The following is a 14,243-nucleotide window of genomic DNA, read 5'->3' as shown; positions in this document are numbered from 1 at the left end:
CCTGGCATTCCAAGCAAAATTATTCTAGTGGAAAGGATGATATTTGGGGACTAAACTAGTTAAGAATGAAAGGATGTACAAGAGAAAAAGAAATACTATTGACTATCGAAACCCTAAATTCTTTTAACCTGAGAAGGGTGAAATTGATGATCATCGAGAATTGAACTCAAAGAACCAAGTGGAACTAAGCTCGTCCGCTTCCCCATCATTTAGATTACAAGAGAAAAAATGATTATAATAAACATTAGTGTCAACTTGATTATAGAAATATAAAATAGGAACATTATGAACGTTGAAAATATTGTATAAACAAGGGAGAGCATCATAAAGGGCCCATCCCCCTATCCACACTTCCTCCCAAAAATGAACTCTAGAGCCACCCCCACGCTGTAGTGAGTTGAAGAAATGAAAGTAGGATAAATTTGAGATAGAAATTTCATTGACTTGCATGAGAAATCCTCCTCCTACCTTAGCATCCCAATCATTCCCAACAACAACAACAACAACAAAACCAAGCCTTAGTTCCACTAGGTGGGGTCGGCTATATGAATCCTTTTCTGCCAATTTATGCGATCATGAACCATTTCTTTTGATAGATTCAAGGATATTAAATCCTTCCTATCTCCTCCTAAGTTATTTTATGTCTACCTCTACCCCTTTTACTGCCCCCCACAGTAACTAAGTCACTCTTTCTCACAGGTGCACTATGTGGTCTCAGTTGCAAGTGTCCATAGCATCTGAGTTGCCTCTCCTTTATCTTATCTTCTATAGGAGTTACACCTAACTTACCACGAATATGTTCATTCCTTAATTTAACTTTCAATGTTATATCACTCATCCATTTAAGCATTCTTATTTCGGAAACTTTTACTTTTTGGATATTATGTTTTTTCATCGCCCAACATTCCGTTCCATATAGCATAGCTGGTCTTATAGCTGCCTATAAAACTTCCCTTTCAATTTTAAGGGTATTCTATGATCACAAAACACACTTGAAGCACTTCTCCATTTTACCCAACTTGCTTTAACTCTATGCATTACATCTTCTTCACCTTCTCTTTCAGCTTGCATAAGGTATCGAAATCTACAAGTGCCATTTATTTCGTCATCATCAAGTTTAACTTTGTCTCTAATATTCCTCCTATCATTACTAAAATTACATTTCACATATTCTGTCTTATTTCTACTTATCCTAATAGCCTTTAGATTCCAAAGCTTCTCTCCATAATTCTAACTTAGCCTCTACTCCGTCCCTAGTTTCGTCAATTAATACAATATCATTTGCAAACAACATACACCATAGAAACTCCTTTTGAATACTCTTAGTCAATTGGTCCATCACTAAAGCAAAAAGATAAGGACTCAAAGCAGATCCTTGATGTACACCTATGGTGATTGGAAATTCTCTAGTTTCTCCATTTAAAGTCCTTACATTAGTCATTACTCCATCGTACATATCCTTAATGACATTGGTATACCTACTACATACACCCTTTTTTTCTAAAACTCACCATAGAACTTCCTTATGTATCCTATCATATGCTTTCTCAAGGTCAATAAATATCATATGTAAGTCCCTCTTCTTTTCCCTAAACTTTTTCATTAATCTTCTTGAAAGATAAATAGCTTCTATGGTAGATCTCCCAGGCATAAAACCAAATTGATTTTTTAAGACCTTCGTTTTTAACCTTAATCTTTGTTCAACTACCCTTTCCCATAGTTTTATCGTATGACTCATAAGTTTAATTCCACGATAGTTATTACAATTTTAAATATTTCCTTTATTTTTGTATATAGGTATTAAAGTGCTTTTCCTCCATTCATCTGACATTTTCTTAGTTTTACAATTGTATTAAATAAATTAGTTAACCATATAATTCCGTTATCACTTAAGCATTTCCAAACTTCAATTAGGATGTTATCTGGTCCCATAGCTTTCCCATTTTCCATCTTTCTTAGTGCAAACTTAACTTTGTTAACTCTAATTTTGTTAATAAATGTCATATTTTTAATCTTTTTATCATTTGACAATTCCAAGTTTAATTCTTTTATTTAGTTTTCATTAAACAACTTACTAAAGTAACTTCGCCATCTTTCTTTAATGTCTTTGTCCTTAACTAAGACAATATCATCCTCACTTTTTATACATATCACATTTCCTAAGTCCTTATTCTTCCTTTCTCTAGCTTTAGCAAGTTTAAATATATCTCTTTCCCCTTCTTTTGTACCTAATTTATCATACAAACATTAAATGATCTATATTTAGCTTCACTAATGGCCTTTTTTGCATCTTTTCTTGTCTCCTTATATTTTTCAAAGTTATCTCTGTTTTTGCATTTTTGCCACGTTTTATACCAAATTCCATCCCAATCATTCCCATGGAGCCATATTTAGTTTAAATTACCTTATGCCAAAGGGATTCGACCTACTAAAGGAAAAGACTGCAACCTCTTTTCCCCCTTAAAGAGATGTTCTTAAACACCAAATTTTATATCCCCGGACCTCCTTTAGATTTAGGTATCCTTACCTTGTCCCAACTCACTAAATGATCCCTCATTTCCTCCCCCATCCCATTCCAAAGAATTTTTTGAACAGTAAAAGATGTATTAGATAGAGAAAAGAGAAATTACAGCCTACGTGGGGACAGGAAATCCTCCAATAGATACAGAATCAAAATAAAAAGAGAGAGAACAAAAACTGTGAAATAAAACCCCTCTAATCCTTTTCAATTGTAGTTCACCAAGCACTTCAAATTAGCTAGTTCTCTTTGGCTCTTCTTTGCCTTACTTTTACCACCATCGAGACATTCATTTCCCTCCAGGTTCAGACAGCTTTAAACCCTTCTTATCCATTAGCTTTTAGGTTCTTCTGGGTAGACAGAATTCCATTCTTACACTTTTGATTATTAACCAAATCATCCTCCTCAAAAATAGAAACCCCTTCTAATCCTTCCATCAAAGATGGATGCATGTACAATAAGCACCCAAGTAAGTAAAAGAATCAGAACCATATCCTTATTTTTCCCAAATCTCATCGAAAAGCAACCCCCCATCACATCAAACTCACAAGGTCCTCGCTATCATTGTCCGAGAGATTCCCCCCCATTTTGTCTTCTCCTTTCTGTTACACCCTTCTTAACATATGGATCTCCCACAATACATAACTCTCCTTTGGTATCTCTCATTAAGGTCTTTGGCACTGTCTCACCAGGATGCTCTTGGTTCTCTTCAAATCTTTTCCTCATTTTCACACCCATCTAAACCGCCTTCTGACAAGCTTAAACCATTTGACTCCTAAATTTGTCAGATTTACCAAAGGATTTTCCCCTCGAACCATCATTTTTCCAATTAGTCTGGTCCACACCAGCTTCTAAATCCTTTGTAATGCCTCTCCTTCTCAACAGCCATCACTGGAGATTCACTTGAAATTCTCTTCTCTACACAAGATTGCTCTCTGCCCAAGGTGCAACAGCATCAATCATACATCCAGAATTAATTGGTTCAGGTCTAGCTTTTACCATCTCTTGCCCTTCAAAGCCTAATTGGACTGAAGTCTATTTCCAATGAAGAGAAGGTAGCTCCCTGCTTTTTCTCCAGCTGCAAAGCAGAAGGTGGGACTTGGGCCTGCTTTGCAGCAGAAAGAATCCAAAGGCCGCCCTTTAAATTGTAACTTGAACTTTGGGCCTGAATGCTACCAGGTCCAACTTTCTGGGCCTAAGATGAACATCAGGCCTGCTTTGGATAGCCCTTTCAAAGGCAGGACTGAGAAACTTGACACGGCTCAGATAGTTGGGCCTGAAATGGAGGCCCAATTAACTCTATATTATCTTGTGCACATTGGCCCTCATTAACTCTGAACTGAGCTGATACCGGAGACCAATCCGGGCGATAACCTGAAGAAACCATATTACCCAACAAAGGCCAAGATCTAAGACGATAATTTGAGATACAGGCCCAGACCACTGCATCTCCGACCCCTGGCCCCGGGTAGCCTCCGGGAAAACCCTGGCTGCCTGTGTTGAAGGTCAGAAGCCAGCTCCCTCTGCACTGTTGCTGAAGAAACTGTAACCCAACAATTGCAAAGACTTTCAAACAACAAAATGAAGCTACCTTCCCTACTCTCTAGTTGCATATCTGGACAGTCTGATGAGTGCCACCTTCTCTCATGGCGAGCAGGAGCCATGCTCTAACATGCACACCATGAACCCAATGAAAGAGGAGCGGGAACAGAAGGGAGCGTGTTTGAATGTTGCTACACTTCTCCATTCTGAAGAAAATCTCTCTTCAACTTCCCAAACTCCCAGCGATTTTATCAGGAATCCTAAAAAATAAGAGACAAAAAACTAAATGGAAATACTAGAAAGACAATAAGAATACAAAGTAACCGGATCATCTAAAGAAAAACAACCACGGCTCCACCCATCCAACCTCTCACGGTTGTTTGCCACACTTCATATCCAATTATGCCTCATTAGAATGAATCCTTTAGTTTGCGAGTTGGCAGGTAACGATAATAATTAGAATGATGCTGCTAGAATCATCTTAATGGCCAGCAATGCTAGAACTGTTGCTGCTGATGTTAATTTTCTGAAATGTTTGCCTTTATATGTTTGTTTGGTGTCTTCTTTAACTGCTGCTGGTAGACTCATAAACATTTTATCCATTTAATTATACTTCCAACTGTTGCCATAGATTTTATGACCTTTTATATGTGAGATGCAATACATTTTATGATTTCTTGTGCATGAGTTTTCCTTTTTGGTAAGATAGCAAGATGTTGAGGTAGCTTTTAGGAAGCTTTATTCATGCCAAAAGTGGAAACCTTATAATATGGGCTACTGTCCCTTAATCTTGAGCATTTTGTTAGAGACCTTTTTCTGTATTTCGTATTATTTATTTTTCAAATTTCTTGGTGGTGGCTGTGTTTGTTATTCATGTTTTGAGAGATCTCAGATTTTGTCTATCCCAAAAAGTAATGAAAATCTTTTAAAATGCTTGGAGTATCCTATCATAATATTGCAAATATCGGTTAGTTATTTAAATAACCCATTTTATTTTTTCCACGTGTTAAATAAGTTCTGTTTGAGCTTAACTAATTGCTAATGATGCATGGCGCCAAACTCCACAAAGGAGCAAGAGAAGGCTAAAATAGGAAAACCCTGGGAAAGTATGAAATTTTATTATAATGCATGGAAGTGCTTTTGGTCCATTAGAAGGACTCACGAAATCTCCATTTTTATTCAAGATGCTCCCATAGAAGGTGCTTTGTCATGAGATGCTTCCCTCTGATGGATCGTGGAACTACTGTAGACATTCTGCGAGTAGGAAGCCTTTATTGTTATTCAAGTGAAATGCAATATTTTTTTAATGATTTAATGTTTTTATTTAGCTTGGTTTATGTTTTTATTTTTTTTCACTTTTTTTTTCCAGTCCACAGTTCAGTTGGGCCTTGACTTTTTGTCACCTGAAAGCCTTGGGGAGGCTGTAAGATTGGCTGAAGAAATCCGCTGTCTTCCCAATGAGCATGAAGCTAAGCTTCAAATGTTGGAGGTGGGCTAAGAAACTTCTCTTTACCATTCATTTTTCTTTGTCTCACTCCTTCCCTTCTCGTCCCCAGTGAAATGATAGAATGCCTTGGGGGCTGTTTATTGCATAGAAGAATATTCTTTTGTTTATATTTTTTTTAAAGAAATTTCTATTGGGTTCTGGCACAGGTGGGAAAGATGTCACTGTATGCAGCCAGTTCAGCTATAAAAGATGTTCAGAAGTTGGTGCTTGATCCGAAGTAAGAAAATTAAGTTTTGCTATTTCTTTTTCTTGCGTTGATGTTTGCATTTTAAATTTGGAAATTCCTATCCTTCTCGTTAGAAGGACAATTAGCCTAGTGGTATCGGCTAACTCAACAGGGAGTCCAGGTTTGAGTCTCAAGTCCTGCACTCCTGCTAGTACCTAAATAGGATTTGGGACTTGATCCTGGAGGTTAACTCATGGCTAGGCTTGCAGCCTGCAATCTCTCTCTCTCTCTCTCTCTCAACTTGCCATCCTTTGTTTTGTTGATAAAGCTTTTTGGGTTTATGTTTCTGGTACAGACTTGGTGCAGAGCTCGGGTTTGAGGATCCTAATTTAACAGCAATGGTTTCTGACAACTTGGAGAAAATGCTTAAGCGACGCCAGATTGCTTGTGTTTGAATTGGTTTAGTTAGTGTATAGACGGCTTGTAGTCGTTGGGATATAGGAAATTCAATTTTGGATGCAGTGGCTATAATGCCCTGCATAATTGTATTTATGTGTAATCTTCTATGCCCATGGTCCGATGCAAGGCTTTCATGGTACATTGCAATGCTTGTTACATGGTCCAGAGCATGTGAAAGAAGTAATTCTGGGTAATTTTTCTAGTTAACATATGCTAGCTTCTGTGTTGGGTAAAAACCCATAATCCTTGGGAATGGATACTCGCCAAAAAATCTGCCACAAGACTTTTTCACTTCAGACTATCGTCTGTTGCTGTTCATTTTCATATTTTATTACAGAAACAAATGTAATTTTGTGATTTGGGGGAAATCATCGGTATTTCCCTTGGGTTGTTCTACATGATCAATTTGCCATGGAAATAGGAGCTGCATTGTTCTCTCTCTACATGTCATTAGGAAGCGAGTCTGAAAGAATCAGCAATTTTATAGAATGCAGATTTAACCTTGGGCCAAGCTGTCTCCGGTGCCTGAGCGTTTAAGGTGAATAATCTTCCTCTTTGAGCACAACAAACAGCTACATTATGTCTTCGAAACAAAGAGCTTTCCACTCTGAATTCAAGTTCATAGTATTTCGCATTCCTCTGAGGATCTTCCCTCAGCCTTGCTTCTATTAGGGCTCCCCTCACCTCTGGCCGTTGGCTGGACCTGGCAATCGTTCGAATTACAGCTTCTCCCACTTCCTTGGGGCCTCCGAAAGTCTCGATTCTGCGATGAAATGTGAGATAATAGTTGTAAATTCATCAAGTCTTTGATTTGTACTATTTTGAAGCAAATACCTAATTAAAAATTGGGGCAATCATGTAGGAAATCTTGATCACGTGAGAGCGAGATTTAAGCTTTACTGCCATTGTATTTCAATTATTGTCAAGCAGCCAAGCAAAATTGCAATAAATTGACTCTTTCATCCTTTTCTGGGCCTTTGATACATGTGAAATAACCTAATAGACATTGAATTTAAAGCTGTATTAGATTTATATAAAATGTAATATAAAATTGTATTAAAATTTGTTTAAATCCATATAAATATAAATCAAAGTTCAAAATTTATGCTCTCAAATGTAGTTTTAAGTATAGCTCAAATATCCAAAAAATATGTAATACCCCTACCAAAAAAGTGCAAACTCAGTCATTGAACATAAGTTTCTTTCAATTAAATACAAAAAAAATATAATTCATCCGCCAAGAAAAGGTGCATTTCATCAATGTTAGAAATGTATTTCTAACGATAGTTCATTATTATGCTATTTCATGTGTCAAGGGCACTAAGAATAAAATTTATTTTGTGGAATTCTTAAAATCTCACAGTAGTTTGCATTTTTTATCAAATATAATGGATGGTTAGTGTCGATTGTTTGCCAAAAAATTCATGTTATAAAATTGGCTATCAATAATTAATAAGAGAATAAAATTAACCCGGTAGTAAAATAGATTGACTCTTTAAATTTAGGCATTTAATAATTTTTTGAATTAAATTAAAGTTGATAGGTTGAATTGTCAAATGAGAAAAGTTGATAGAAAATTTGAGTGGATGGTGGTTATATATATAGTTTGACCCAAGACCCAATAGGCTTAAGCATTTGGTCAAATTGGTGCTCATCCATGTGTATCAAGCACACCTATAAACTTCGGTACTAACAAGCGGTATCAGAAACGATAATTTGTAACTCTGAGTGAGTGACATTGTAAAAAATCAAGATGTGAAACTAATTTTCCTGACGTGCTAAAAGTTGGAGGACTAAGTGTGTGGTCGAGGCCAATAAAGATCATCTAGGCTGGGGATGAATCCGAATAAGGTCAAGGCGTGAGAGGTAGGATTGGTTTGGAGGCACGTGGAATGCAATCTAACGCATGTAGGCGCTAGTGATCAGGCCCACTTGAGCAACTATTGGGAAATTGAGCTTACTTCTAAAAGGGAGACGGTTTCCGTTTAAGGGTGAGCAGTTGGAACTCACAAGTAAGGGGGAGATTGTTGAGAATTCCACTTGTGAGTTTGTCCCACATTAAAAAAATTGAGTGAATAATGGATGGTTATACACATGGTTAGACCCAAAACCCAATAAACTTAAACTTTTGGGTCAAGTTAGTATTCACTCATGTGTAACTAGTCCACCCATGGGCTCCTCCGGTTATAACAATAAGTGCATGATTTATTTAGGCAAAAAATGTAATGTGTGTTGTATAATATGCCATTAATATTTATAAGTTAGGGAATTGTGTAGAAATAAATTTAGGAATATTATTAGCTTTAATAGCTTAATATATTAAAAATATTATTTTTAATTGAACATTTTATTCTATTTTGAATATTTGGGTATATAAAAACTTGCTTAGTTGGCAAAATGTCGAAAGAAACGACATTCCACGCATGGGGGTGCACTTGCATGCGTATGAACCTATCCATCCTATAAAAAATAATTTTGAATGAAAACATTTCATTAATTTTGATTATTATTTTTAAAACTAAAAACAATTAAATTTATATAATAAACTAGGTATCTTATTTAAAATTAAATATTTTTGTTTAATATAAAAAGTCCACTAGCTCAACCAATCATTTGTCTCTATTTTGTTTGATGATATTCTTTTGTAAGGAAAAAAATAATTATTTATTAGTAAAGAAGGGCATAATCATGTTGTATTATCGTGTAATAAATAACAATTCAAAATTTTTTATGAATCCATATATAATAAATATTAAATAATAAGAATAATTATTTCTAAATTTTATTTTGGGATAGACATTCCTTTCCTACTTAACGTTGGACAGAATAACACAATATTTTATATGATTTTTTTTTCTAATTAATTTATTGCATTCCAACACAAATTTGACATTCCCATTGCAATATTCCATCCTATTACTATTTAAGAATAGGTATTCTGCAAACCAAGCACGATATAATTATTTTAAATTTATACAGTATTTTATTTTTAGGAGCAAATAAACATGTAGTCATTTATTGTAATTCTCCGTATCAAAATAGTATGTATTGAGTCCTACGTGCAATAATCCTAATTAATTTATAGTGTTTTTGAATTGAAATAATAGTTAAATTTGCATGAACCAATCAAATATATTAGTTCAAATCTTAAATAATTTTTGTTTTAATATAAATGACCACATTTTTACCAATCATTCATCCTTATTTTGAAAGAGAGTTGCTCTAGAAATATCTTAAAGAAGTAAATAAACTATATTTGTATATAGGATGCCTATCAAAGGATGTAGCTAGCCCAACTTAAGACCAATCACGAGTTCATAATCTAGTTGGTAACTCTACCAACTCTATTATCTTCCAAATAATAAACTTGCTGAATCTAATGATATGCTCCAAATCATTCGACAATAGTTGTTCATGGTAAAAGAAAAGACGTGAATTGTATCGGACATTGATAATACACCAAATTATCATACTTGAGGCAGTTGCAATCTCATCTTTCCAATAGCTCATCTCTTAAATCAATTCTAAGTCTTTCAAAATATTTCACGTATTTGGCAAACAAAGAGTTAAGAGTATTACTAATTAATAGCAAATTACCCTGTCAAACCTCAATCTGTCCCTTATAACACCCACACACCTTGTAGTACCCGAGCTACCTCTGGAGGCTCTATTTGTATTTCACTTCACCCAAACTTCCTTTAGATAGATAGGTACACGTGATCTTATCTCTTCCTTTAAAACAAACATCACCAACCTCACCAAGTATATTGCTTCATGAACAATCTTCTTAATAAGATCTTTTAATATCCCCCTCCAGAATATTCTCATTCCTTCATTTTTAAATCCACTCTAGGGGTTATACTAAAACATAATCTTCTTCAATCGATGATTTTTTTTTAACTATGAGAAGTGGTTAGTGCAAGCTCCTAAGAGGTTTGTATAAAATTGTCCATAGTGGCTAATAACACACGCTCTTTGCTTTTCTTATGTGTAATTTCTTTATTGCATCTAAAACAAACGGATAAAAATAATCACAAATAAACTTAAGCATACAATAAAACTTAACAAGACCCACCCCTATATGGTAGCTAACTACAAATATTAGAAGCTACATCACCCCATTGTTTCCTAAAGCTTTAAGCCATGTGGCCACTTATATAGTTGGCTAAGCATCCCGAGAGCAAAATATTCCTCATCTGGGATCAGAGGTAGGGCAAAGAAGGCATCTAATATAAACTTGGGGCATATTTATGATGTATGAAACATTTATAGATCTATTCGTGGCTTAGGGAAAGTGCTTCTTGTGAACTTCTTTTGGTGCATAGAATCTTGTTACTCCCAAAATTATTTATGGGCTAGTTTTCTAATGTTTTCCATGTGGATAGGTAAAATAGAGTATACGACAACACATAAAAATTGAAATGGACTAAGATCCTATACTATTTCCATAGCATCTTCCTTGCACTTCAAAGCAAATTTTGTGAATAATAGTTATAGCTATCATTATACCTAGAATCTTACTTGTCTGATGTTTTATTCAAAGCTTTAATAGAGTAAATTAGCATATTTGAAGGGGATCAATTGATCTTTTAATCTAACGACATAGGAAGCGCGTGCATTATTGCTGGAGGAGGGGCTTGTGGCTAAGGCCTTTTTGTAACCGATGACTTATTTGTTAGTTAAGTATCGAAAGATGGAATATTTTTCTTAGAAAATATTGGGAGGCTTGGTTGGAGCTTTATGAGATGTAATGGTGTTTTTAAAGAGTTTCCTTGAGAGAGATCAGAATTTCTAAACTCGTTAGAAAATTTTCATCTTTGTATAAGATTTCAAAATTAAGGGCTTGTTTAAGAAATAATCTACTCTCTCGTTCCACCAAGAATTACAAGAGGGGTGGTGCTCGAGACTGAAAAGAAGATAGATGAAATTGAGATCAAAGTAGGTTGATCATATATCACAGTCCGTTCCACATTGTCGAAATCTTTGGTTATCATCAGTTGCATTTTTTTGATCAATTAATCCTTCAAATTCTGCTAACTTGAGCATCAGACATGTCATCTCATTAAGGCAACTTTTTTTAGGTCTATAGTAATTTTCTTTATCGTTCACTTGTTGTATGAGCCCTCATTTGAATAATAAGTCAAAATTTGAATGCAATGACTAGAAGTTTGTTTCAAAAACTACACAAACATTCATGAATAGAATTTTTAGGATCGTTTGATTAAAAAACCAAAGATTTAAGCATCGACGACTGTTAATATGAAACTCGTGCTTTATTTATAAGATTATCGTTTTTCTTTCACGTTTCAATTTCATAATCTATATGCATATTCTCTTAACACGAAACTTGTGCAATATAAGATTAGACTTCTTTTCACATATTTCAAATTAAATTCATGTTTATATACTTGCCACTTTTCAATATAGCAACCAAACTAAATTAAGGCAAGAGTACTCACGAGAAATCGAGAGGGACCGGGGAGACAACGATGCTAACGTTGAGCTCGCCGGTAGACCCCGGTGGACCAAATGCAACAACTGGTTCGTTTATGGTCTGGCGGCGCCGATCACCGGAATTTGCATTGTTAAGGGGAGGTGGGTCTAGCGATCTCTCTAATTCTGCCTTTCCAGCAGCTCTATACAGCAGTGTTTGATCCCCAACCCAATTTGCTGGGTATATAAATTCTGTTTGTTCATCCAATAAACATATATGCATCATTGAATTGAAAACAATTATTTGAAATTAAAATCAACTTATATATTTATGACAACTATTGAATTCCAGGCTTGTTTATGGTAAAGCTAATTTTAATTTCAATATTTTGTTTCCAAAAAATTATACATAACGGCTAGAATGCAGAAAATTAGTATATATTTATTTGAAATTAATTGAATTGAAAACAATTATTTGAAATTAAAATCAACTTATATATTTATGACAAATATTGAATTTTAGGCTTGTTTTTGGTAAAGCTAATTTTAATTTCATTATTTTATTTCCAAATGAGAGAAAAAATTAAGTAAATTACAATAAGAATTTTTAAAAATAATTACCAAAAAAATGTTTGTATACAAAAAATAAAAATTTACTCATAACTTTTTCAAAGAAAATTGAAAAAGATGGCATAATTTCTATATGATTTTTTGATGACTGGGAGATTGGGGTTAGTCGGGTCCTTCGGACCGTTACTTCCTTTCTAAATTCGGGATGAAGTGACCATGCCTGCCATTACTAGTATTGGATAATTCAGAGATAATCTAGTGGAAAATCAAATTTGGGACCTCTTTTAGTTCTTTGTCTGTCTTTACCACTAATCAACACCGCATGACGGGCTATAATTCCTTTTTTTTTTTTGATAACCCAGGACTGCAACTATCATTGCGCTACTTTGAATACTATGTTGCGACACCAAATCTGAGGGTAAAAGCCGTTCGCCCATTGATGCATCCTTGATAATTTACCGGAATAAACTTTCAAGGGGGAATCAAACCTGTGATCTTGGGGTTACTAAAATTACAAATTGTTCTTAACACTTAAGTCAACCGGGCTATAATCCTTATATAATTATTTGAAAGAAAATGAAAGGAGTATTGTTTCACAATAATTAGAAAGTGAACATGTTCAAACTTTTGCAAAAATTAGTAAGAGGATAGAAATGCTAAAATTGATAAACAAAGGCTTCATTCATAAGCAATTTCAAATTTTCTAAGTAAAGAAAAGTGTTTCTCGGCTGCCAAACAAGAAGAACGAAAAATTATGGGCAAAATCAATTAAGGTATACATGTATATACGGGACTTAATTACTTACCAAATCCTTTGTTTGTGTCAATGCAGCGACTGTACCCTTCGATGGGATAAAGCACATCAACCTTAAGACTCCGGCAAGTTTCCGGCGAGAACCCAAGTAGAGAACTCGTAATCCCACCGAAATTAGCGCCGACGGCCACCAAAGAGGCTGAGCCGACACCGGCCAGGAGCCGCCGCCTAAACACCCCCGCCAACGGAGAGAATTCTTCCGCCGGGTCCCGTCCCAGCGGCGGTGCCACCTCCTGCAGGCTCCCTTTCCGGTCGCCGGACGACTGTGTCATGTACGTCCGGCGGTGGCCTAAAGAATCCCATGCACGAAAGTGGTGCGGCAAGGCCATTGCAGTTTGCATTCTTCTTCACCTCTGGTTAGTATGAATGTTTGAGTAGCCAATCAAATTGTGCCATGTCAGATATGGGGTCAACTTTTGAGTCAAATATTGTAGGGATGGTAACGTGGTAGTCTACGATTGGTTCTGGAGTTTATTTTTATCCACTTGTGATGGTTGTCAAGTTTGTGGTTTATAAGGTGGCCAACAAACATCAAATGGAGGGGTAATTTGGTCAAAGTGGACAGGCCTCAGAAGCAAAGCCTGGCCCAAATTTCGGCCACCCTTGGGCTAGGCCCAAGTTTTAGTTTTAATTTGGAGTCCATTGGTTCCGGCCCAATCATTTTTGAAAATAGTTAAATTTTCAAAAGCATTCGAAAAAAATATAGGACTAGTTGTGCAAAATAATTTCATGCAAAATATTTTTAGTTTTAATTTTTAGTTTCCAAACAGAATTATAAAAATTTTAATTAATTTTTTAATTTTTCAAGATTCATATATATATATATATATATATATATATATATATATATATATTAAAAAGGCATAAAATAAAGAGTTTGTTTAAATGTGCAAAATTATTTTTTTATTTTGTATTTTTAAATTTCAAAATAATCACAAAAAAGACAACTTGTTTTTCAATTTTTCAAAATTTATATAAGACATTGTTTAGAATCATAGATTTTAAGACTTGATCAATTTGGACTTGTGTGAATTTAGAAGAAATTCTATACATAACCTGCAAAAATTAAATTTCAAAATTCAAATTACATGCTCCCATGCCAAATATAAGAACTAGATATGTAGAAGAATAGTGAAAAGATATTTTCATAATTTTCTATATAAATTTGGAAAATTGATAACAAAGTGACAATTATTTAAAAAATTAGAAATAAAAAATAAAACTATTTCAACTT

At 34.8% G+C, this 14,243-nt stretch overlaps 2 protein-coding genes across 4 annotated transcripts in view; one reads left to right on the top strand and one right to left on the bottom strand.

Annotated features, from left to right (window-relative positions):
* The window catches only part of LOC131154226 (E3 ubiquitin-protein ligase JMJ24), a 33,137-nt gene extending 26,736 nt beyond the window's left edge, over positions 1-6,401 (top strand). For 2 of the 3 annotated variants that reach the window (XM_058106861.1, XM_058106860.1), the window contains exons 12-14: positions 5,430-5,549; positions 5,714-5,784; positions 6,089-6,401. In XM_058106861.1, the coding sequence (XP_057962844.1) occupies positions 5,430-5,549; positions 5,714-5,784; positions 6,089-6,188 (291 nt within the window). In that variant the 3' untranslated portion in view covers positions 6,189-6,401. Of the gene's footprint in view, positions 1-5,244; positions 5,321-5,429; positions 5,550-5,713; positions 5,785-6,088 lie in introns of those variants that run through there. The other variant, XR_009136393.1, reaches the window with a different exon arrangement.
* Positions 6,402-6,476: 75 nt separating this feature from the next.
* LOC131154227 (psbP domain-containing protein 7, chloroplastic) lies at positions 6,477-13,405 on the bottom strand. The gene is made up of 3 exons (XM_058106862.1): positions 13,002-13,405; positions 11,652-11,877; positions 6,477-6,955 (listed from the first exon to the last, which is right to left on the bottom strand). Exons 1-3 carry the CDS (start codon positions 13,348-13,350, stop codon positions 6,643-6,645), a joined length of 888 nt encoding a protein of 295 aa, XP_057962845.1. The 5' UTR covers positions 13,351-13,405; the 3' UTR covers positions 6,477-6,642.
* Positions 13,406-14,243: the final 838 nt, after the last annotated feature.

Source organism: Malania oleifera, chromosome 4, assembly GCF_029873635.1.
Source record: "Malania oleifera isolate guangnan ecotype guangnan chromosome 4, ASM2987363v1, whole genome shotgun sequence".
NCBI classification, from domain to species: Eukaryota; Viridiplantae; Streptophyta; class Magnoliopsida; order Santalales; family Ximeniaceae; genus Malania; species Malania oleifera.
Note: the sequence above shows the minus strand (reverse complement) of the source record. Positions and strands in the feature narration are given on the sequence as shown.

Excerpts from the sequence above, each read along its gene's own strand:
- LOC131154227 (XM_058106862.1), bottom strand. The coding sequence starts at position 13,350 with ATGCAAACTGCAATGGCCTTGCCGCACCACTTTCGTGCATGGGATTCT. Across the intron at positions 11,878-13,001 it reads TGACACAAACAAAGGATTTG|AATTTATATACCCAGCAAAT; the intron begins GTAAGTAATTAA and ends ATGAACAAACAG. Across the intron at positions 6,956-11,651 it reads CCGGTCCCTCTCGATTTCTC|AATCGAGACTTTCGGAGGCC; the intron begins GTGAGTACTCTT and ends ATTTCATCGCAG.